General features: G+C 42.3%; 2 protein-coding genes across 3 annotated transcripts in view; both read left to right on the top strand.

Moving 5' to 3' along the window:
* jph3b (junctophilin 3b) overlaps positions 1-18,584 on the top strand; it is a 56,315-nt gene extending 37,731 nt beyond the window's left edge. The window contains exons 4-6 of the mRNA XM_084365443.1: positions 399-523; positions 1,939-2,933; positions 16,168-18,584. Coding sequence (XP_084221569.1) covers positions 399-523; positions 1,939-2,933; positions 16,168-16,248 — 1,201 coding nt within the window. The 3' untranslated portion in view covers positions 16,249-18,584. The remainder of the gene's footprint in view (positions 1-398; positions 524-1,938; positions 2,934-16,167) is intronic.
* A 1,374-nt stretch (positions 18,585-19,958) lies between these two features.
* Positions 19,959-25,216, top strand: part of zcchc14 (zinc finger, CCHC domain containing 14) — a 30,874-nt gene continuing 25,616 nt past the window's right edge. For both annotated transcript variants that reach the window (XM_084363473.1, XM_084363472.1), the window contains exons 1-2: positions 19,959-21,300; positions 22,958-23,188. In XM_084363473.1, the coding sequence (XP_084219599.1) occupies positions 20,806-21,300; positions 22,958-23,188 (726 nt within the window). In that variant the 5' untranslated portion in view covers positions 19,959-20,805. The remainder of the gene's footprint in view (positions 21,301-22,957; positions 23,189-25,216) is intronic.

The raw sequence follows: 25,216 nt of genomic DNA, 5'->3' as shown, positions 1-25,216 counted from the left end.
GCCCACATTGTAAGATACAAGCCAGGCAAAGTTAATAGAGGTGAACTGGTTGCGTTCTGAGGGTGTGTAGTAAATGAACCAGCGCTCAACAATAAATACCCCGACATCAGTGGAAAACTTTAACACTGTGGTGTACTGTTTGCACTTTCATTGTTACAAAAGGTCAGTTATTGGTTTTTTTTTCCTCCAGTATTTTTGGAAACTTTAACTCTATTCTCTTCTGTTCTTTGCATTCCTTATCTCCTTCCAACCTGCTTTACTTTTTTTGTACAGGAATTAGTTTTGGACGGCGCTATGATTCAGTTTTTGTTTTTTTCTCATTTTAAAATGCTTAAAGATAAAAATTTGAATGTGACTATTGACTCCGTACATTCTGTTCCCTGTCTTTTGTGCATCAGGACGGCTCATGCACAGGGTAAAGCAGAGGCAGCGGTGGGAGCAGCTCAGAAAGCGCAGGAGGAGAGTCGTATGGCCCGGGTCACCGCCAAGCAGTTCTCCCCATCCTTCCAGCACCCAGGAAATGGTGAGCAAACATACAAACATGTACACACTGCAGCACGTCCATAATCTGCAACCCAGCCAAGCAGACATATACACGTGTGTGTGTGTGTGTGTGTGTGTGTGTGTACATGTATGTAAGGGTTGGTGATAAAGGTCAGTGTGAGCCCCCCTCCAGCTTCATGTTTCTGCCTCTGTCACTCACACCTGTACAGCACTGCAGGTAGCCAACCCACAAGAACATGCATTACTAAGCGCTGTGAGAAACACACACACACATGCACACACACTGGCTTAATGACACATACAGTACACTCCCACACACAGATACCTGAGATGACAGTGATTGTTCTTTAACCATCCATTCTGCTCTCAGCGGCTGTCTGTTTCTCTCACAGCTAAAAGAAAAAAAGGAAACACTCCATGTTACTGTGAGGACATCTGTGTCACCAAGTATTAGCTGACATTTTGCAACATGTTTGTGTTGAGACGTACATCCTGGACATCATCAAGTACATTACTGTTTGCCTTGCATCTGTACACAGATAAGAACTAAGGGACTGTAAAAAAAATATTAGGAGTGAAGATTTGGGAGGAGGGAGGGTAGTTCAGTTTGTTAAGGAGGGTTTTTCAACATTTTCCCACCACAGATTCATTCACACACAAAGATGTTTTTTACTCTTCATGATGAGCCATGCAACTCAGGCATCATGTAATCCAGTGATCTTCAATGACTTTCAGGCCAAGGACCCCTTAGCTGATAGCAAGATGGAGCAGGGACCCCCTACTATTTATATTGTATACAATTCTGTTTCATATTGAACTGGGCCTATGATAGCATGTAGAGTGGGAGCTGTTGTAGCATGGCTAATGTTAGCTATGTTAGCATCACCTCCTGGGTGGAGGGTATGTCAGAGTCTCTTACTCGATAAGTTATAAAACAATACATTTTGCCTCAAGAGAATATCTGCACACTTAATACAGATAACTGACCAATATGTTTCAGTAACATGTTAGCTGACTAGTTAGCCACTGCAGATAGGTGCTGCACAGAGATTTAGGGTATTGTTACATTAGCTTGCTCACAGGTTTTATTTTTTGACCCAAACGGGACAATTTTCACATCCATAGCTGGCTGTTGTAGCTGAATGGGTTAAATACAGGCCTCTCACCCAGGAGACTGCCACTGTGTCCTAAATGGAACGTGTTGTTTTGTTGTTATTATTTTGATTATTCTCCATTTTGTTTTAGTTTTTGACAACTTTTTTTCTGATAGCGTCTTTCGAAAATAGATCCCCTAATTCATTTTTGTACAGTCCCTAACACGTATTGTGATATCATGCATGTCATTGTTGTCTGACCTGATGCTTATTGTGCTTCATTTAAGCAAGTCTAAAGTAGTAAGAAGAGATGACGTTGAATATCTTCTGACTTTTGCAGGTATGGAGGTGCAGCGTCCCAAACGTCAGGTCTCCAGCGAGGTGGAGGGCGAGGGGCTGTCAAGTAGCGCTGGCACCGCCGACAGCCCCGACCTCTATGTAAAGAGCGGGGCCTCCGACGACCCATCTAACGACGCTGCAACCCCAGACCTCAGTCCCCCTTCCTCCTCACCCCCCCACACTCCTCCGCCCCCTGCTCGACCCAGCCAGCGCAGCAGGAGTGCCCGCTTCCATCGGCAGAGCGCCGTGGACCACACGGACAGGACGAAGGACGGAGGAGAAAGGGGTGAGAAAGGCGGGGGAGGAGGGCAGACGGAGATCCAGGTGCTGATGGAAGGAGGAAGCGGGGGAGGTGAAGGAGGAGGAGGAGGGAAGGAGTACCCACGGGCCAATAGCTGGAGCGAGGACAAGAGGAGAGGGGTGTTGTCAAAGGGAGGAGGTGGGGTCAGCGGACGAGGAGCGAGCCGGACCAACGGACACAAACACAGCTCCTCCAATCACAAGTCCCGGGAGCACGGATCATCCAATCACAGACAGGCCAGAGGGGACAGGTGGACGGAGTCATCCTCGTCTGCCTCTTGGACATCCGGACACAGGGGCGTGCACGGCAGGGGAGGCCGGCTGCTGGAGCAGGACGAGGAGAAAATTAGCAATTATGAGATGGAGATGAAGCCTTTACAGCCCAGAGACTCCACTACCCACAAGCCCCATGGGCACGGGGAGGAGAGGCACGGGCACAGTCACGCTCATGCAGAAGGGCGCTCGCACACCGTGCAACGACAGAGGCATAAGAACCGCGATGGGAGGGAGGGGAGGGAAGGGAGAGAGGGGAAAGAGGGGCGGGAGGGGGGTAAAGACTCACACAAACTGGACAGAGCGGGGGACAAGATGGATTCACGGCCTCTACGTCGGGACCTCACCCTCTCCCCCCCTCTGAAGTCCTCCCCCATCACACCGGACCAGGACCGCAGCCTCGCACAGAGCAAAGGCAACTCAGTAAGATTCACACTGAGCACACCAACACAACTCTATCACACATGAAATACAACACTTAACCAACTCTGACAGATTAAAGCTGCACAGGCAGAAAGATTTTTGTCTCACCAAACAGCTGATGGCTGAGATATCCTCAACATGGCACCGCACAAATTACTTGGAGATAGTTTTTATTGTCATTGGCTGAAAATTCTTCTGCCGCACCAGCTGTGTGAGTTTAAATTTAGGAGAAAAAACACAAGACTAACTCTTCAACAACAGTAAGCAACTCACCTCGTTTTATATCTTCATTGTCTTCACCACATCAGCAGCCCCTGTGAGCAAACAGTTCTCCCATAACACCAGGTTTCTAATATTTAAAACTTCTAAAAATTCCATTAGTACAAAGTTGCCTTTTGTTGCAACTTTAAATCTTTTTTTAAGACTTTTTCTTTATACAGCAATGAAAAAAAAGCCACCTTACTGTTGAAGCAGCTGTATAAAACTGTGACAACTATGACCCTGTAGACTCAAAATACAACACTACAAAATCTCTCATCCCTCTCTATATCTCCTGGTGTAAAACACTTACTTTTCAAGTTCAGAGTCCAACCCGTCCAATTTGAGTGAATTGTTTCAACTTGATTTTGATTTAATTATTTTTATAAATTTTACACCAATTTAATCTGGATGGTTTTTGAATATTAGTAATTTTCTATCATAGTTTGTTAACTTTAAAGATGCATGTATGTAAGCATGGGCCACCTGAACTCAAAACAGACAGGGGGCAGCATATCAACTAAGTTACTGCTTACTGTAGCTGCTGTTAGCTAGTTAGCTCGGTTGGCCTTGCATCTAGTGGTCCAGACTGGGAGTTTGGGGCACCAGGGGTGCTGGTTTACACCTCTGGCACAGGTATGTTGGGCTGAGGTCATGGACCTATTGCTAATGGACACAGCCTTGAGACAGAGCACCATTCATTCCGATGAAGGCTGCTCAGTGTCGCATGAAGCCCCAAAAGGACTTCTGGCCAGGACTCTTCCACATAGCTTCTACATTGTGCGGCCCATAGGCCGTGCACACTAGAGACGTCCGCTGACTAACTTCCGGTTTAGCACCTGGCTAACTTGAATGGGGATAAAATAATTTAATCGTGCAGCTCTTCTAGACTTCCCAAATGTTATTGGACCGAATGGCCCAAATTATGATCACGAAATGAGTCTTTTCCCGGGGTTTGAGGCGCTTCTTTCACAATGTAAGCTCATGTGAAAAAGTATTTTTGGGCTGCAGTGCATCACATGATGATTTAATTACGCGGTTTGGCCACTACGAAAACTGGCTTCAGAGCCTGGTGCTCCTCCTGGGGGCTTGGCTGGGATGGACCGGGGCTAGCTGGTTAGCATGCTAACTTCAGTGGATATCTCAACAACACAATACATAGATGTAATAACGTCAAAACTGGTATTTCTAAACATATTTTTTGAATGTTTTCAACTAAAATTCTCACATATTGCTCTTGCATTAAGACAACATTCTTCAAATAAAATTGAAATGAGCCTCGAGGAATTTCAAAGAGAATAATTCAAACCACATGAATACTGATTTAAGTATTCAGAAAATTTGAATGCTTAAATTTCAACATTAAAGTGACAATTCAATATTTGTGTATTCACGATGGATCACATGACCACTTGTATGTGGAACACTCCAGTTCCCCTCAGCTCTACTGAGCATTTTGGTCTTTCACCTCTTTCTCTGGACCGTCCGCCCCCAGAACATTACTGTTTGATTATCACCTCACCGTACACTACCTGCTCCAGACCAAACAATGACAGACAGACAAAGTTAGCAACTAGCTGGTGAACATATTTAACAGCTAAAGAACCAGATTTGTTTAGGAGTTGGTAGAGACAAAAACAGAAAAACAGAGCTAAAAGGAGAGTGAGGACTGGACTGGCCTTCATCAGGTGAGCAAGATGAATGCTAATTGGAGACACCATGGAAGAGGGGCAACTCCCTCTGTAGATGTTAAAGGCTCAGTTGAAGGGAATGAAAACACAATTATTCTTAGTTTCAGGTAATTATATACATATGAAAACATAATTATGAGTATTATATTCCATTTCTGCCAGTAGATCCCCCTGAATCCTACACAATGGACCTTTAAATGGTGGTAATATATCAGTGCTGTTTACAGCTTCTACTACCTTAAAGTGTCCAAAACATCAATTTTTGCAGATTGAACTATTCGTTAACAATCAAACTTTGCAATAAGAGATTCACTTGCTTATAAGAATCAAATCATTGGCGCCTTTTTTTTCCTTCCATAGAAATTAGACTTTATTTTGATGTCGAGGTGTAATTAGAAAATTTAATGAAACTGGATTAATTTATATATATATTCACGTGAGGTCTGGTTGAAAACCTAATAACATAAACACTGTCCCTGGTGATTACAGGTGTAGTGCTCTAACAGCTACCAGCATCACTGTGTGCTGTCAGGTGTCAGGCGTACAGCACGAGCTGTGCTTGTTAACAGAATTTCAGTTATCTGATGAACTCCCTCATGTATACTGTCAAGCATCACACTGACAAATGTGTGCTGAAAGCATTTTTAATACACACAGTGGCAACCAGGTGCAAAATAGACACAGTTAGAATGTGTTCTGTGTTCATTTGTTGTGGTTCAGCAGTACACATAATAAGGTAATTGCTCTTTGTCTACATCAATACTGTTAATGTGTTTTTGTCGATTTGGCCATCATTCCTGTTGGTTATGATAATAACTTTACACATCTGTTTACTGTTGATATTTGGGGACATGGTGCATCTGCTAGACATCATAAGGGCAAAAAACATGACAGTATTCAGCTCACTTTTCCAGTTAAGTACAGTTGAACCAGGGACGTGTTTAAATCCTGTCTGGTTGTTTGTGTGAAGCCTAATGAACCATTGTGAGATTATATTTAGCTGAGTTTCCGCTTGCTGTATCTCCACAAATTAGCCTGATGGGTAAAGTACCATAATGACTGATGTTAAAGGATAGCTAAAACAAAGGCAAGGTTAAAAAACTGAACATTTCCAACACACAATCTGTAATCAGTCAATTCAGTCAGTGATATGCCATTTTTTAGTCACCATGTTACTCTATATGGCCAGAAGTATATGGACAGATAAACATAAAACTAAACTAACTAAACTAATAAAACAATGTGATTGTTGAACATCTCTGTGGTATAACAGTCTCCACTCTTCAAGTAAGGCTTTCGACAGGATTTTGATACGTGTCTGCACAGATTAGCTCCCATTCAGCCACAGGAGCATTAGTGAGGTCCAACACTGATGTTGGGTGATAAGTGCTGTTCACACCCCAAAGCTATTGGATGGAGTTGAGATCAGGGCCTTGTACAGGCTGGTCATGTTATTTCCAACTGGGAAAACCATCTCCTGATACATTTTCTTAAGTTTCTATAAAACTGTATTAATTGATTTAGCCAATTGAGGGCAGAACAATAGTCTGAAATCACAACATCGGCATAATTACTGTTTAAAGGTGATACTGCAAACATCATAGCAATTTATTGCAATTTACACAGTGAGCAGAAATATTGCAACATTAGCATTTGTCGTCATGATTCTGGCCACCTGATGTCAGTCCAATATTCAGTCTCCTTTAAGCTCTGATTTTGAATTGTGTCACAAGAATGAGTACTAAAACTGGTAAAACATAGTTCTAAATTATCTTAAGCGCACAATATGTAATATCTGTTGTTAGGAGTCTGTCTATCAAAGCAAAACCGAGTCTTTTCTGTGAAGAGTCTGGTGGTGTGGGGGACAGAGCCACTGCAGCTGCTTAGAGCCGGCCAGCTCTCCAGGAGAGCGTCAGATGCAGAGCCAGAACTTCTGGAGGAATAAACACCCTCTTTACAGACGGACTTTAGGAGCAAACTAGTCTAACTCCAACTTTCCAACTTGAAGATTGATCAATTTACATTTTACATTAAAATGTTTATAGTATTATGTAGTACGAAGCTTAGTGGTGGTGTAGTGAAGTCATGCCACGGCGATGTAGTTTGTGTTTGGCCTAACATTAGCTTTTTACTTCTGGCGATTGCATTTACACCTCAGAATATCATAAACGTGCTGTATTTGTGATTATCTTGCTGAACAAAACATGCAAGTATCATAAACTTGTGTTCGCCACAGAGCTTATTTTTCTGCTATTATCCAAAAGTTGAAAAACCCTACAGCTTTTTGATGAGGCAACCAGGGCGATGCTAACTTCCAGGTAAGCCTTTAAAAATACCTAATCCCCGCTGCACTCTATATATTATATCTGGCTCTTTAGGAGCCAAATGCTCCCCTTTAACAATCAGCTTGTTGCTCCCATTTTCTTTTTGGTACAGTAAGTAGCTGAAAGCGTTTTTTATACAAACTTCTTACTGTAGCTAAAAACAGCTGCTCCTGGAAACAACACTGATGAGAGAGCTGAGACTGAGGCAAGATGTTGAGATGCAGGGTATAAAACAAAATCAATGACTTAAAATATGATCTAAAGCTACATAGAACTAAGAAGAGATGTCGTCAATTGATATTTTTCATATGAGCAACCAATTTGACTTTAAATGTAGTGATTTTATCCATTCTTAATATAATAAAATTTACTGTAGCAGCTTAAATCTCAGTAGTTTGAACCGCTGCATGGCTCTGTTCAGCCTTAATATCACCCTGTAAAGCAGCTGTATGGTGCATTTGTCATATCTGTCATGTTGCTGCCACACATTGATTTGACTAAAAGGATTTGTTGCCCACTGTCATGAGGATACATTCCATCCCCAGTGACATAACACAATGTTATCCCACATATTAAGATAATCCTGGGGGAGAGGCACAAGGTTTAACCTTATGAAATAAAGAAAGATTTTTTTGTACTATGAGCAAGCAGGGAGGATTACGCCGCTATAATATAATTTTTTGGCTACGTCTTGACTCAGGCTGGTGGACGGCCCCATGCTAATCCTGGATCATAATACGGTCGCAGCATTAGCTAATGAAACCAACGGGAAAGTCAGCGGCGAGTGAAAGCCACACACGGTACGCTACCGACATGCAGTGAGCACATTATGAATACAATCTCTCTCTCTCTCACACACACACACGCTCTACTTGTGTGTAAACTGTTAAATACAGTTCCACACTGCACACACAACTTGCTCACTTTAATACAAGAGCGTAGACTCTGGCACAGTAAATGAAGCCGGTTTCGTTTGTAGTTTTGTGGCTGCTGCTACCTGCTACTTGAAAACATGAAGCCTAAAATACACACACACACACACACACACACATAGATATTCAGGCAGAGAGAGAACCCCAGCGGTCCTCTCTCCACCTTAGTAACAGCAGACTGGCAAACTAGCCCCTTCCTCACAGAAGGCCCCCTATTGGTTAACCAGTGCTCTGTTGCTAGGGAACAGCTTATGCCTTGCTTCAACGGTGGCCAATCGGTGGGTGTATGTCAGTGACAAGGGGGCGGGGGGTGGTTGGAGGTGGGGTGTATGTGTGTGTGTGTGTGTGTGTGCGTGTGCGTGTTTGTGTGTTTGCAGCCGCAGAGAAGCAAGTGAGATTTGTGTAAGGCAGGTTCACAGCAGACACAGATACTATCACACTCATAAATACACACAGGGAACGCTGCGAAGACCGAGGGAACGCTGACACACACACACAAACACACACACAATATCAATCCATCAATCACTTAATCAAACTTTTTTTGGACATGGTTCTTTTTGTGCAAGATGGCAACACAAAAGTGCATCATACAGAAACAGAAAAAAGATGCTTACTAATTTGGTTGTATCCATTACGGCATGAAACCTCGGTACCAAAATAGCTCTGCACCCCTGTGTCCACTCAAAGACATCAACCAGTCGTCATCATGGAACACAGAAATGAACCTCTGTGCATCCCAAAGGCTCATATTTACAGGAACAACACCGCAGTACGATGTGTCCCCAGATGACAGAGCCTTTCATGGTCCACAATAACAAAAACTAACATGATGACAAAGAGATCTGAAGAGTAGTGAAGAGACAGATAAGCGAAAGTGAAAGGCCAATGTTAGATAATTTAACAAAATTAGCAGGAACACATTTTAAAAGTCTCTTTGACATGCTACTTTTCCAATTAGTGATTGAAAACTGAGAGCAGAATCTTACAGTGTACAAAGATGCATCTGCTACCAAATGGTCAGCACACATGCTGCCGCATTTTGGCTGGTCTGCAGCTTGTCTTAAGCTTTTATTGGGTGGACCACAAAAGAAAGCATTACGGTACTGTAGTCAAACCGACTGATGATAAAAGCATGCATAGGTCCTTTGGTACGGTTGGAAGAGATATGGCAGTGCCTGTTCAGCGTTTCCTGAGATGATGAAAGGCATTGCTGGTGATATTTTGTATGTGACGAGGATCAGAAAGCAGACCGAGGTTACTAGCTCGGGGCTTGATTTTAAGTCACTGCACAACTTCTGTCTCGGAGCCTGTGCTCTAATTAATAGAACGTCCGCCTCTGATCCATTATGGGAAGGTTTGTGACATAAAAGAGCAGACATGATGAATATGTTGGGATTTACATCACAGAGTCATATGGAATTTATAGCCCAGTAGCCCGAGGGATTATGTCCATATTGGCCGATTCCACACACACACAGACACACACACTGATGATTTTTTCATCCAATGCCAGTGTTCAGTGCCAATGCAGGAAGTAGTGTGCCCTTTATGTAGTCAGGCAGATTGTTAGGGCGTGGAGGTGGGGGTGGTACGGTATATGGTGGTGTTCCATGTCACCTTCATGCAGGAGAGCCGGGTCACGTCTCACTTAATGTTCACCTTAATCATGATCATGATCTTTCTCTAACCATAGCCAAATGTTTAAGTTGCCTAACCCTGCAGGAACATCCAGTAGCTGTATGTGGTTTGGTCTAAATGGTAACATAAATGAAATTCTGTGATTGTTGATACAATTTGTTGATGGTTGCATTTAAAGTCTAAACCGCTGGTCCTAGAATGGAGCTTTGGGGCAACGTAGAGAACAAAGTCATAGCATTGTCTCTGCCAGACAGATATGTAGGAATTCTGCATTTAAATGTCAACTTGAGTTGTGTTCTTACATTATCCAAAACGTTTCCAAAAATCCAAAGGTTTACTCAAGGTAATGTTGTATTTCTTTTGGTAGCCTGTCGCTCTTACTTCCAGGATAAATTAAAGAGGGAAGTCCACAAATGTGACAAAACGTAAAGTGTATAAAACTTTCATTAGCTCGTCCGTCATTGTCACTGCAGATAGATTTTCATCGGCAATGGTGGTTGTTGCAAAGCGAGTTTATATGTAGGATCATTTGTGTTCATTCGCTGTCCCCAAACAGCCATATTACTTTACTGTACATTAGCCATAAGCTAGCAAGCAACAACAAGCAATGAAGGTCACAACACTCACCACAGACTCCTGTTCTCTCTCTTCTTTGTCCTTTCTCCTCTCTGTAGTGTACATTTCCCTTCCAGTTCCAGTAGGCAGTCAGCATTACAGTACATAAACACTTGACAACGAAGGTCACCTCCCCTAATCGCTGCTGCAGTCAGGTTGATAAACAGGAGTGAAGATAAATCCAATTTTAAACACCAAAGGTTAAACAGTAGTCTCTGAGCTCCGGATCAGAGCAGAATCCAATGTGACTCAGGGGTTTATTCCTCCAGTTTGTCTGGCTCTGCACCCAACTCTCTCCTGGACAGCTGGTTGGCTCTGAGCAGCTGCAGTGGCTCTGCCCCCCACACCACCAGACTCTTGCCAGAAAAGACTCGGTTTGTTTTGATAGATGGTCTCCTAACAACAGATTTACATATTGTGCGCTTAAGCTAATTTAGAACTGTGCCATAGAGCCTCCCATATCTCTGCAGTTTTATACGAGTACAACATGGTTAAGCGTATCAGAAGTAGCATTTTTGTCATCTCTGGTGTGTTGAAGATGTAAGCCAGGACAAACTTTTTTTCTGCTCGGTTTTAAACGACTCACTCAATAAGTTGAAACACTGAGATCTGTTAAGCTATAGTCAATGTGTTAGCTAAACGTTTAACGTCATTTATTTCGTCTCATTTCTGGTCACGTTTAGTCAAATATTTGGTCTTCTGTTATCTCTGTTTAAGTCTTCAATGTTCGGCTCCTTCGGCCACTAAAATTGTTCTTTCTTTGCCTACTACAGTAGCTGCTAACTTTCTTTGCCATTTAGTGCTGGGCAGGTAGAGTACAGTTGGTTTATCACAGCTTGTTTGCTGAAAGCAGCTGCCTGCTGCTGCTTGATGAGAGCAGTCAAACAATACTGTCAATATGTGGGCCATAAAAGAAAAGATTAGCTAAAAGAAATGAAAGTTTTGTAGAGTTGAAGAGTCACTGCGATTTGTTGCTGCGAGTGGTTGTTTTCACATTACACACAGTTGATGTAGTTGCTCAAATTGTCTTTCCAATGATTTCAATGGATAATTGTTTGCAATTGGCCAACATTTTGCCTGAAGCATCTAAGCTACTTCTCTTCAAGAGATGTTCACAATGGCAGTTCTCAGTGGCGGGGGAAGATGCTAGTAAGCAAGAAAAATGATTTACTTGTTGCCAGCGCTTTATCTTCAGGATAATAAGCATTCTGTTATAAAAAAAGGAGTTTGGTGGGGTCAAGGAGCTGGTGAAGAGACTGAGTTGCATTTCTCTACTAATGACAAAAAAGTGGTTCATATTAGATTGAAGCAAATGGAAAAGAATGTTAAATGGGACTTTCACCATTTGTACTGTGATGATACTTAATCTGGAGAGTACTGCTCTGTGCTCTCTGCAGGAGGATTAAGAACAAACTGTTGCAGTTGATGTGTTCTTGAAAAGTAAACAGTTGTGAATAGTGCAAAGTAATTAGGTTGTAAATTCAGTGTTTTTGACAGCAAATCTGCAAATCTATTTAGTCATATTTGAGGACTGAAGAAATAATTCTAGGAAATACTGATATCAGAGTCACATATTGTAGATACATTATTATATTTATAAAATACATGGGTAGATCTGCTTAAAATCTACCAATGTAAACTGCGGCCCCTCCATACATTTTCTTTAGAAAAGAATAAAGAATCAGAAATATAATCATTTCTGTGAAAAGTGGAATGCCGCCTCCTTTTGTTCCTGACGTTGAGGGCAGATTAAACCAAAGTCCAGGTCCTTTTTGGCAAAATTGGTGGGCAAAATTATTTTGTACCTTTGAGATAGACTGTGTGTGGATACGTGTATATACTTTTTTTTTTCACCTACAAAAAACAGTGTTGACATACTTAATAGCCATTTTATGTCAGGAATGTGTTTCAGAGAGCATGTTTACCAGAACAAAACCAGATTTACTAATGCGAGTCCTGGGCAGAGTCCTAACTTTTGCTTTAGCATTCACAAAAATGGCTTATTTGCTTATTCATTTACTCAGAAAAAAACATATTAACATTTCTCATACTGTCCAGTGTTGCAGCTCTGTATTCCCCCTCTGCCTGAAATGCTCTGTTTTAGCTCCTGTCTCTTTAAGGCCCCCCTCCAGTCTGCTCTGACTGGTCAGCTTGCACACGCCTGAGCCAGCACCGCTAACAACAGAGAAACCTGGCAAAATTAATTCTTACGTGCCAAACTTGCTAGGCATAAATTACGTAAATGTGTCACATGGTGACGTAGCACGACGTCACAAAGTTGCGGAATTTAACGCAGGACTACTGACGAGGCGTTTCATGAGCAGTGTTTTCTGTTGGAGACAGGGGCTTCTGTTGGTGCGGACTTTGACCTTTCTAACTTTCAAGATCTTTTACGTACACAAGAACCTGAAGGGAACACTGAAGGAAAAGACAAAATTGAAAAAGCATAATAGGTCTCCTTAAGAGGCAGAGCTGATCACTTAGACCTGAGAGTTTCTGTATGGTTTACTAATTGAAAATACTAATTATGAATGATCATGCTCCACATGCACAAATGAAGTAATTAGACTGAAAATTGAATCTAATTATTCACAAATCAGCCAACCAAATGTAAATAGTAGAAACTGCAGAGTAAAAAGCACAGACAACAGGTATAAAAGTCAGGAGTGGTACTGCAGTGTGTGGATACATAAAAAGCACACACTTTCTCACTAAATAGAGATAGAAAAGGCTGATTATCAGAGGATTTCACTGTCCTGGTCTGGTAATCATCTATGACACAGATCTGGGATAAGCCTATCACCGGATTGATCAGCAGAAACCTTGTTAGCAGCCACTCTGGACAGATTCATTTACAACAATGTTGCACTGATGCTGCTTAATATCAGAGTAGTGTTACTCAGAGTCCCATTTTCCCTCTCCCACTGCAGCTGTTGTTAAATTATTTTAGAGGTAGACTTAATTAAAACCATAGGTCTTCTGCACCTCCTCTTTTGGTAAATCCTTTAATAAGACTGAAATACACTCTACAGTATATAAATATTTGTAAAATGTGTAATTTTCAAGCAAGGAGATTATTTGTAAGGTTTTCTTCAAGGGGGTAAAAAACTGCTGCATCGATGATAATGTCAGTGAATATACTGGATTCACTTTCACATATTTACACAGAGTGGACAGGTGGTCAGAAAGACTGGCCTTCACCCACATGACCCAGGTTGTCACCAAGCATCTGCTGAAGTGTCATCGAGCAAGGTGCTGACTCCCCACCAGCTCCAGGCTGCTGTTCTGCAGCAGAGCTTGCCCTCTGACCTCACTCTGTCAGAGAAAGTGGGCTTCCCTGTGGAATCAACACAGCATTGTTCGTTTAGCTAAAGATGCAAATTGCTTTGTCATTATTGCACATTTATCACCACTGCTGCTGGGTATCTCCATACGTACTGCAAAAATTAAACAGCTTTACAATTTAGGCCTTTTTTGTGCCATTTTCCCAGAAACAAAAACATAATTCAAACCAGAGAATAAGAAAGAGCGGTTAAGTGATAACTGAATCTGTTAAGTGATTATTGGATTGCCTGAGGACGTGGGCTAGTAGTGTAGCTCTTTGTGGGATTTCTCCTTATTTATCTAATTGCAACTGTTTTATATCCACTATTGACAGTGTCTAATTGTGTTCCTTTCCCCTGTGGACTTGACATGCACTCTTTACAGTATATTATTGTCAGTTTGTCTTTAAACATTGATATGCCTGCTTAATGTTTTTTTGAAACCAGGGGAATTTTTAAATGTAGCTATTTGAGATGACATTGTTGCCTTACTGAGATTCGTGTCTGGATACTTTATAGTTTCTTGCAGGTAAATCACAGAATGGAAGTTCTTGTGTTTGAGTTTCTTCTTCAAGCTTAGAACGACAGCTTTTAGTTTTGCTGCTTAAATGTGCCTCGATAGCTGCTGCACGCACGGAAACGTTTAAAATACTGAAATAAAATAGAAACACTGATAAAACTGAATTTATGCAAGATCCCGCCTTCATATTGAAGTTAGACTATTATTAAATTGCTTGCTTGTCTATTTTGGATGCATTTAAAACTGATTTTGAAAAAGAGAGAGCGGTCAGGTCACCCAGTGAAGCCTGTAGTTTGTGAGTTTTGTTCACGTCATATGAGCTATGTTGCAGGTGGTTTAATACTTTCTGGTGTCCGATGATAGTTTAGTTATGAACATTATCTAATGTTCATTGGTCTGGTCGTTAAAACCAGTCTGATCGTTGGCCAAATATTAGCCTTACCTATCCTCAGCTCCACCCACTGCCTATGAGTGTGACAACCTCCCTGCCGTGACATGCGTGTGTGGGCTACAGTGCTGGGTCACACACAATGGCCTGTTGTAATTGGTCCAGACTAAACATGATAGCAGCCAAATGAATGCTGTCTTTGACTTTTAAAGAAAAGGAAAAAAAAAAACGTCTTTATTGTGTATTTAAATGTTAATTTCAATAATTAGAAATATAAGTCAGGAAAGTATATGTTCTCCTGGTCATTTATGATGGGCTGGTTGTACAATTAGGGGTCCACACCCGTTGGACCCATCCACCTGCTATACACACATATTTTGCACTATCCCTCAAATGAGGTTATGTAACACTTATGACGAAGACTTTATTGTCTAAATTCAGTGCACTGAAACAGTAAACTTAACTGGGAATTGAATAATAATAAATTATCATAAAATATAAAAAATGAGCTTTTTCTGCATTATATTCTCTTAAAACGTTTTTGATATCAGTGCATATGGGACAAAATAGACGCTGATACTGATTTATCTGTGATAGCCAATGATTGCGGATAACATTGACTCTATAAAATCCTATTTGTAACTGTGAATCATTGGTAACCCTGGTTTAGCCATAGAAACACATTTTAAACTGCCTGCTTACATACTATTTCTAAAAGAATATGGACAAGGTAGACTGTAGATTGGTAACGTAGGCTGATTTGTGAGTGTACCCAATACTGAGAAAAACAGGTGGGTTTTTCTTCCACACATCTGAAGAGAACATCAGTCACTGCGGCTGAAATTGACTCATAACAAAGCTCTGAATTTGTTCGTTTCAGCATCACACAGCGGCACTAAAAGCCAGTATCAACATTTATTCAATACAGGGGAATATTACTGCTGTCAGGTGAAAACCTGGCATCTTCAAAATGTCAGAGCATTGTATTGAACCTGGCACCCATGTGTTTGAGTTCATCTGAATTTTTTTGTAAAGGTTCTATAAACCCCAGGGCTGTGGGATTTTCTGACCCACTAAAAGAGCCGGCTCCTGCTGAAGTGACAGTTAGCAGAATTCACCTGACAGCAGTGGGATGAGTGACATGCGTGCAGTTATGCAAGTTTGAATAAACGTGAAATTATTTCAACAGCGACAAAAAAAATCCTTTTTCATATGAATACACTAATGAAAAGGAGGAGAATGATATGCCTTTATGTTAAAAATCGTGGTTTGGTCCTTTAAACTGTGTTAAAGCAAAGCCTTTACCACCCACACTTGACAACAGGTTGGTTTGGAGGTTTAAGGTTCCCCTGACACTGAATCTACTGACGTATTAACGACAGACTATGGTAATGAAAGGTTTCTTGGCTGTTAGGTAAAGACATAAATATGATATGTGGATTTGAATGCATTAGCAGGTGTGTGTGTGTGTGTGTGTGTGTGTGTGTGTGTCCTTATTATTGACACTCTCCCCTTCTCTTTCTCTCTCTCTCTCCCACGCAGGCCTACAGCTCTATCCTCGTTGTCATGGTGATTCTGCTCAACATTGGAGTGGCTATTTTGTTTATCCACTTTTTTATTTAAAGACAGCATCGCTTTCAGAGTCAGCCTATCTATGCTACAACAACTATAAATTCATATGAGTATTACGACGAATCTGCTGCTCCTTCGTGTTCCTGCCGAGAGGACTGCACCCGGCTGAAGGAAGACTAGGACCGAGGAGGGCTCCGGCATCATTTTTGGCTAAAGGTGGCGGACCTGGTCTAACCTCAGCTGAGCTTGGTCCAGAGATTCTGTAGTGCGTAGCCCAAATAAATGGACGGCATAGGGGTGAGACAGTCCAGGTGACTGGGCTACAGGGAGATAATATAGTCCAGGACCTGGACTTAAGTGAGCTTCAATAGTTCACATACAGACTCAAATGGGCTGAACCGGTCTGATCCCCAGGCCATGAGAGCTGCAGCTGGCATTACAGCAAGATGTCTGCTTCCACTGTCTGCAGACAGGACTGACGAGACAGACTTTTTCATCTTCAAATCATAGTTTTCAACAGATTTGTAACTTATAATTTATTTATTAACATTTTCTCTCATGTACAATATGTTGATGGATATATTCTTTATTTTGTAACCCTCCACCCCTCTTTATACAACTCCTGCCTTTTGGTTCCTCCACCTGCCCAGGTGTTGTTACTGATGGCTAAAGGTGTGTGTTCCTGTGTGTGCGTGTGTGTTTTTATGTAAGGCTCAGAGCTGGTGAGTGTGTGCTTCCTGCATAATGGCTGATAGCTCCCTGTCCCTCTCATTCATCAGACCCCACTCTGATACCTGTCTCCTCTCATTCTTCGTCTCATGCTGAGATTGAGAACATGTGTACGTGTGTGTGCGTGTGTGTCGGTGCATGTGTGGTCTCCAAGTAGCTCAGTGGCCTTTCATGCTGTTCATGAACTTTACCAGAGCATCTCATGAGGACACAGTCGCTGCTCATCCACATCTAGCCTTCTAGCATCAGCTGACAGCTGTGCTCTCTCCATCTCTCCCTCCTACTCTCTCCCACCTCCACACACACCAGTCAGAGGATGGAGCTTCCTCTGAGTTGGTGGGAGTTCAAGAAAGACTGTCCTTGGCAAAGCCCTGCGCCTACTGTACCACTAGCGGAGGTATTCAGAGGCGGTGCTGCATCCACTGAAGAAAAGCCTGGATGTGCAACAGCAGAAATATCATATTGATAAATCAGTGTCTCCCACTGCTTCTCTCCAAACTTAACCTGAAGACAATGACTACATCTTTTATACTATACTTGCAAGATGTCTGAAAAAAATCCTAGTCGCCACTTGCTTTGCTTTTGTAGCCCAAATTGATAAAAGTACAACAATGCATGCATATGTACTGTAATATCTTAGTTGTGCGTTGAAACTGAAAGTGGACGAAGCTTCAGAAGCACATGCGACATGTTAAGTTTTGATAGGAGCAGTGTCTGGAAAGAAGCCTATTTGGCACTGATGATTAAACTTTAGAGTCAAAACGTCTTTATGGACTGATATCTATCTTTTCTGGGTTAAATGAAACCTCTATGTGGAGCCAAGTGATACTCCAAGCAGCCTGACAGGAACAAGCAGTTTGAAAGGATTTTAGTGAAATGATGCAAGACTGTTGTAGTAGAAGCAAACAGTGGCCAAGATCAAGGTCAGGATTTACCGCCTCCGTTCCTCAGCTTCTCCTCCACCGACTCAAGACCCTGAATGACAAACACACAAACTAAAGTGCAGTCACAAATATCAGTCACAATTTGTCTATTTTTATAGTCCAGTGAAGACACCGTTTGTGTGTGTGTGTGTGTGTGTGTGTGTGTGTGTGTGTGTGTGTGAAACCCATCTGGCAAACCAGCCTCTGTGTTTGTTTGCATGTGTTCACATGAACACACATCAGAGTGTCTGAACATGTGTGTGCATCCTCCTTCTTCCACGTGATGGGGTGGCTGAGCCCGCTGCCATCGGTAACAACTTCCAGGGGGCAGGAAGGCTCGCTGTTGTTTTTTCTGTCCGACAGCGTTTCTCAAACTACGGATTGGAACTCAAACTCGGCTGTAGGCTCATTTCCGGTGTTTCCCCACATTATTACAAGAGTACAGTCTAATGTGCCTGCACCCCGAGAGGCAGAACAATATATTTTCCTTTCATTTGGGTCCCAGACTGAAGCTCTGCTGTATGCCATCAGCCTGGTGACGATGCCCTGCGCCACCCTGTTAGTCCGCAGCATGCTACAGCATGCCAAGCTCTCTCTCTATAGTTTGACTCTCCTTTCTTTCCTTCTTTCTTTCTTTCTTTCTTTCTTTCTTTCTTTCTTTATGTTTCTGGGAATTACTCTGTTTTGTTTTTGAGTTATGTGGAGAAAATAATGAAAGTGTTTGAAAGAAAATGACTCTTGGCTCTTGTGTTTTTAATAATGTCTCTCTCTTTGTGTTGCTGTGTTGTGTTTTCATACTTTCCTTGTGTGTGTTAGCAGGCAGCATCCCTGATGCAGAGAGGGAGTGGTACAGGCCCGGTTCAAAGGGAGGGGTATGGTTGCTATAGCAACCTTAACTGAATTTTCCTCCGTCATTGGAGGGGCGGGGCCTGCGTTTGGAGGCGGGGTTTACCTCTAGAGACCAATGTTGTCAATGAGAGGGAGGATGGAGGGAGGCTGTGTTGATGGAGAGGAGGAGACACTAGAGAAGGGCACGGTGGGGGAAGCAAGAGCTAATACATGTTATGTCATTTAAAACTGTGTTTAATCAACATTTTTAAAGGATCTTTAGTGTGTGATGTTTTTATCACCTGTGATGAGGCATGGATGGTCAGGTGTCATGATGGATGCAACAGCAGGTCCATCAGCAAAGTGTGCCTCTGCATCAAGGTTTCAACGTGGACATCTGGCGCCATCTTCTGGTCCTAGATATGAACTACAAAACTAGAGCATCAAGCAGCTTCACTGCAGGACACTGAGGAGTTAAGATAACCCTAAATAACCCTAACCCTAAATAACATGTAAATAATAAAAATTACATAATATGTATTATCGCTGCTTCCATGTAGGACATAAAGTATGTCAATCTATACAGTGGCTTGAGTGAATCTCCAGCCAGTCTGACCACATCTTTCATTCATTGCCAAAACTACAGTAAATTTCTATAGACAACCCTTTGATACTCATTGCTGTGCCTTTAAAGTGACTTTTCTTATTTATGGCGTATTAAAGCTGGTAATTGCACTATTCCTTAAATATTTCAATATCTATATGTGCTTGTTTTTGTAATATTCAGTTGTGACCGTCATGCCAGCCCCCTTGTTTTTCTTACAAGTTTCCCTTTTGTTTAGTTAAAGTAGGCCTATGTCCGTTGCTATCATATCTGAGAAGGCTAGTTAACTTCTTAAACTCAAGTAGTAACGATACTAAAAGTAAAAACTACATTAGTCGTAGGTGATACAGACCATAACTTTCTTTACGGTGAGACTATCGTACCAAATCCATGATCTAGCATCAGTTTAACGTGTATCTGGCACTTTAAAGCTCCAGTAACTCAGCTCAGATATGTATGAGCGCATGAGAAAAAGATGTGAAATAGCAGGGCAGCGGATACCCCTCGGAGCCAATCACGAGAGAGGCTCCGAATACAGACGGGGCTCGCAGCCAATCAGAGGACAGGTTTCCGTACGATGGGCTGGTCTTGCTGCCAGAGTTGGGGATAATGTCATACACAGCTGCTTTTTTTCTGCATTTCAAGACTCATGGTAGAATTCAGGGAGCGTACAACTGTATTTTGCACGGAATTCATTCATGGACAACGAACAACACCTCCAGTATCTGCTGTTTTCTAAACCCACAGCTGCGTTTGACGAGGTAATGTCTTGAAAATGTTATAATGTTTATTCCAGTGGCAGCAGCAGCAGCAGCTTCAAGCCACACTAGTTTTGTTCTCAAACTTTAACCCAAGCACAGTCTTGCTCGCGGTTAGGACTTTTGTCGCTGGGCTTCAGCCGTCGGCTCTTCGCAGAAGTTGTGGAAAACCATGAGGACGGAGGAACAGCTGCACAGGACGGGTTCGTTGTGGGACAGGAGAGCGGGGCGGCAAAGTTTCTGTCCGGCTCAGCGTCCCCTTGAATGGGGCGGTGTGTTTTGATCCTCCTTGCCATTCTGCACGAGCTCTCTCTGTACCGTGAGGGGGGGCAGCGGTCCGACCGGCGGGGAGGGACACGGCGGAGCGGAGGGGCTCCCGGCTGTCGTGCTGCGTGCTCAACCAAAACCAGACCACTTCTCTTACGAGGCGATTTGGTGAGATTATGGTTCGGAAAGGCCTGCTGCTCTGTGCTGCTGGCCCGCCAACACAGGGAACAACTGCTGTTTCTGTTATTTCACTGCTATAGCCACAGACAGTGGGACTGAAGAGAGACACAGCGTCACTCACTGGTTTGACTTCATGTTGATTAATGAGCTCTGACTTTATGAAAGTTGAGCTTCTCACGCGCGCCTGCGCAATTACGCACGCACACAGACACGCGCTCCCTTTGTTGTGAAGTTTACTTTCAGCTGAAAGTCTGCCATTTTAATTCCACTCACTGTCCAAACAATTAAGGTCAAGTTGAGTCGGAGTGGAGGTGTGAGGATGGTGGAGAGCCGGAGCTGTGTACAGAGGGAGGGGGTGTACCGCTGGTTCTCCTCCCTCACCTCAGCACAGAGAGCAGAGTTCTTATGCGGCCTTCTGGACCTCTGCGTCCCCATCGAGCTCCGCTTCCTCGGCTCCTGCCTGGAGGACCTGGCCCGCAAGGACTACCACTCCCTCCGGGATGCGGAGATCAAAGCCAACAACCCCGCTGACCTCTCGGGCCTCACCAACATCACGGACGAGGTGGTGCGCAGCAAACTGCTGGTGTCCCTCGCCCTGCTGGGCTCGGACAACAGGGAGGCAGCGGGGGTCCTGTACCGGACCCTGACTCACATAGACACCGTAATCAATAACTACGGCCTGGCGCTGAACGACGGGAGGACGGAGGAGCAGTTTCTCTTACTGTTCACCATGGCCTCTCACCACCCGGCCTTCAGCTTCCACCAGAAGCAGGTGCTGAGGCAGCAGCTCGGACAGATCCAGGACATCCTGCAGGTGAGAGGGATGCTCCAAGTGGAGAGCCACTGAGAGTCCAAACCTGAGCTTCACAGGGCCCCAGCTGACACACTGCACTGAATAAGATCTAAATGTAATTCAACCCCTATCAGATCATTGCCACTTTTGTCTAAGTGAAAAAAAATTACATTCTTCAATAAAATCATTGTATCTGTACTAGTTGAGTGAGAGTAGAACATAATACATAATGTACCTTACCCAAGTTATTTCTCAGAAACTCCTGATATACCTTAGTAACTTAACTTCTTTTCTTATTTCTTACTTGAAATGCCGATTTCTCAGCATTTAAATGATCTGACACAGGCCTTGTTTTACACAAAAACCATTCATTCAAAATGTAAGTACAGGGGCACAGACTATATCGGGTGAAAAAAGTGTAACATAGAGATATGTGTTCTCCTGTCATTATACTCTTATGAGTGTGAATGGCATAAACAATAAAACAACAAGTAGTAAAAGTCCTACTCAGTGGCTGACCGAGAACATGTGGTGGTTACCCACTGACTGACAGGTTGGATTAAAGAGCTCATAAAGCAGGTGAGATGACTGCATGCTGCTGCAGGCTGTTTCTCTGCTATGAATCCACATCTCTCTGACACGGTGCCTTCTTCAGGATGAATAAATCCCATAAATTCAGACCACTAGGCGTTGTTAACCAGTGCTGGGTGCTCTGAGTTATCACCACGTCAGCCCATCCATCAGGCCCCTGGCCACAGGTGAGCTGTTCACCTGCTCAGAGGAAAGGAAAAGTCATATCAGCAGGTGAAATACAAACTAATTTTAGGCTCTCTAGGGGGTTGACAGAGAAAATATTTTAAAGAGCAGTACAGCACACTGACATGTTACCTATACACCAAAATTACAGGTGAGATAGTCAATGACAGGCTGCCTCAGTCATGTGTTATTCAGTGGTGAACAAAGAAATTACATGCTTTGCAATGCAGGAGTTTTCGACGTCAACCACAGCTGAGATCAGACCAAATACATTTTTTGTTGAAATGTTTTAGAGATGTATTTATTTTTAAAACAATCGTCTTGATGGCTTCTTTGATAAATTGCAGTTCTTCATGCATCTGTCACCAAATGTAATTTAACGGCTCTCAATGCTGCAGAGTTTAGTCTGTCATAGGAAAATATCAGCTCAGAAACAACCAGGCTACATCTACTACAATTTTGGCAAAAACTGGAGCAATGATTCATGTCCAACGTTTAATCCCAATGCTCCATTTGTTCTGGTTGTTGTTTTTTGGCAAAGAAAAAGAAGAAACGAATATATTTGTTTTTTGCACATCACATATAACAGTATGAAATATAGAATTATATGGTGTGTGAACTACTTTATATGTATTTCTATATTTTCTTGCCTTCATTAAATGTGCAAACCCTGTTTGAGGCAAAGAGAAGGATTTACTACTTCAATTTTCACATATGTGCTCTGGTGCATCATCGTCTTTGCTCTCTCATAGGCTACAACATCAAATTTGGACTCTTTTAAGGTTTGACAGTCTCTGAAATCCATGCTCCTGTCACTTGTCACTATAATAGAGAAGACATAAGCAGAAAGAGGCATGACCCAACTGTCACATCTTACTCTCGCTCTGTTTCTGATTCTGGCATCTTTCGAAACATGTTGCAGGTGAGCAGTGGAGGAGGAGGTGGAGGGGGGGAGGCTCAAGCAGCGGGCCCTGGCGGAGATCGAGCCGCCGTCTGTTACGCTCAGCGACACCACCACTATCACCATCAGACTGTGTCCCTGCCTCTGGCCTCTTTGTCCCCCGCTGCCTGCTCCCTGCCTGATGCCAGCGCTGCCTACCTGCCTCTGTCTGCCTGCCCACCCTGCCACACACATTGCACCTGCTGGCACAAGGTAGGGAGCAACACAGCCAGACTTTAGTTGGCTTTGTTAGAATCCATGTACATTTAACAGAGGAGTGAGTTTCAATTCTTAAAGACATGAAATAGATGTTTACATAGAAAGGATTTCACTGATGGGTCATCGTGTCATTCTTACAGGGAGTGTGTGCATAAGTGTAGTACACATTTATATGTTTGGATTGCTCATCCATTGTTTAATATATCCATTTGATGTTTTTCACACTTAAAGTTTTCTGCAAGTGAAATCTGAATTCTATCTGGATTTAAATGCACAATATGTAATTTCTGCTGCTAGAGGTCTCGCACTCAAACAATGAAAACAAGAGCGGTAGTTTTAACAATAAGTTTTATTTGTTCTACGTTTAGTCATTGATGTCGACTTCTGATGTAACACCTGGCGTTTACCCCGCGACCGAATGAAATGTAGGTAGCTTGAGCCGTACGGTTTATGGATTTCTCCATATTTGTTTGTTTGAACAATGTTTGAACATTGTTAGAAACATTTAGGATAATGTTAGTAGACAACTCAACAAAATAAATGACAAAGGTTGAATTTTTTTTTTATATTATAATGCAGAAATATATATATAATGTCCTTATTTAAAAAAATAATAATACATGAAACTGTACAAAAAGAAATGTATATTAATTTGACAAAATGTTGATATAAAGAGTTCATGTGAAACACATCATTTTTTACTAATAATCTTTTCAACTAAAACACAAAATTTAAATTCAGAACACAGAAGTCAAATACTGTTTTGTGACGCAGCTTTAACATATTACATTGAATGTTATGACGCGTTTTGTTGATGAACAAAAGATGACAAGATGAAGACTGCCAGCTAGCACCAGCACAGGTTTTTGAAATATAAAATAAAATTCACTGAGCAGTTTTTATCTTTAGTTTTTAAACTTCAAGTGTGCACACTATTTTTTCCTTATGATGCACGACCAGCACAAGCAGCCCTCAGTTAGGTGTTTTCCTGACCTTGATATTTGCAGTACCCTTTGTGCAGTATTTTTGGCCCAGATTTAACAGCTAGTGAGAAAAACAAACCAAAATATGCAAGGTGAACATACTGTATGTGATAAACACACTGCTTTATCATCAGAAAGATTATGAGAAAGGCCCAATAAGGATTTACTTCAGACGTTTCTCTTTATGCTAAATATGGTGTGTTGTGATGTCATACATAACATATACAGGGTATACTTTAACCCTTATAAGCAGTGAGCTGTAATTGTACGTGTGTGCACAGGTGTGCAAACGGGTGTATCAGACGTGTCAAAGAACATGTGGGAGTACAAACAAAAATGGCACTCAGTAGAGCGTACACCTCCGCCAAGGCCCACAGTCCCCTTTAATTCATTCAAGCCTGATCCATTATCAAACTTTATAGCCCTGCACCACTCTACATTTTAAACCACACATAACTGCTGAGCCATAATTTAAGCTCACCAGATCTGTACCAGCCAACCATCAGTATAACAAAACAATGCAGATTACAATGATCTCCATTGTGTTGTGGAAAAAATAGTAGGTTGATTTAAAAAAGAGAGACCGTGTTAAGGTCAAGCTAAAATGAAAAATGCCATAATCATTTTAGATCACGTCCACAGTCACATTGTGCACCTATTAAACAATACATGCCCAAAAAAATGACCCCAAAATTATTATATCAAAATTCAGTCATATGTTCATCCTGTAAAAAAATGTCACATGTGCGTAGGTAAGCTAACCAACCAATCCCAACGAATAATATAATGACATCGACCCATCGATCTCTAACTTTGAGTGGTAGTGAGTGGCACAGAGCTAAGGTTTCGTTTCAGAGAGATGCCACTTGTAGCATTGTGTTTCTTGTGGTCGGGCCTCACTGAGTGCTGTATAAAAATACTAATTTATAGCTTTATTCACTGATTTGGGGGAAACTGGGTCATATTTTGTGGAGACAATGTTTTGTGGTTTTTCCTCATATGTCCTTTAACTGCTCAGCCTCAGCTCTCTGTGATTTAT

This window comes from Pagrus pagrus (genome assembly GCF_965226575.1).
Source record: "Pagrus pagrus genome assembly, chromosome: 10".
NCBI lineage: Eukaryota > Metazoa > Chordata > Actinopteri > Spariformes > Sparidae > Pagrus > Pagrus pagrus.
This window is presented reverse-complemented; position numbering and strand designations above follow the sequence as displayed.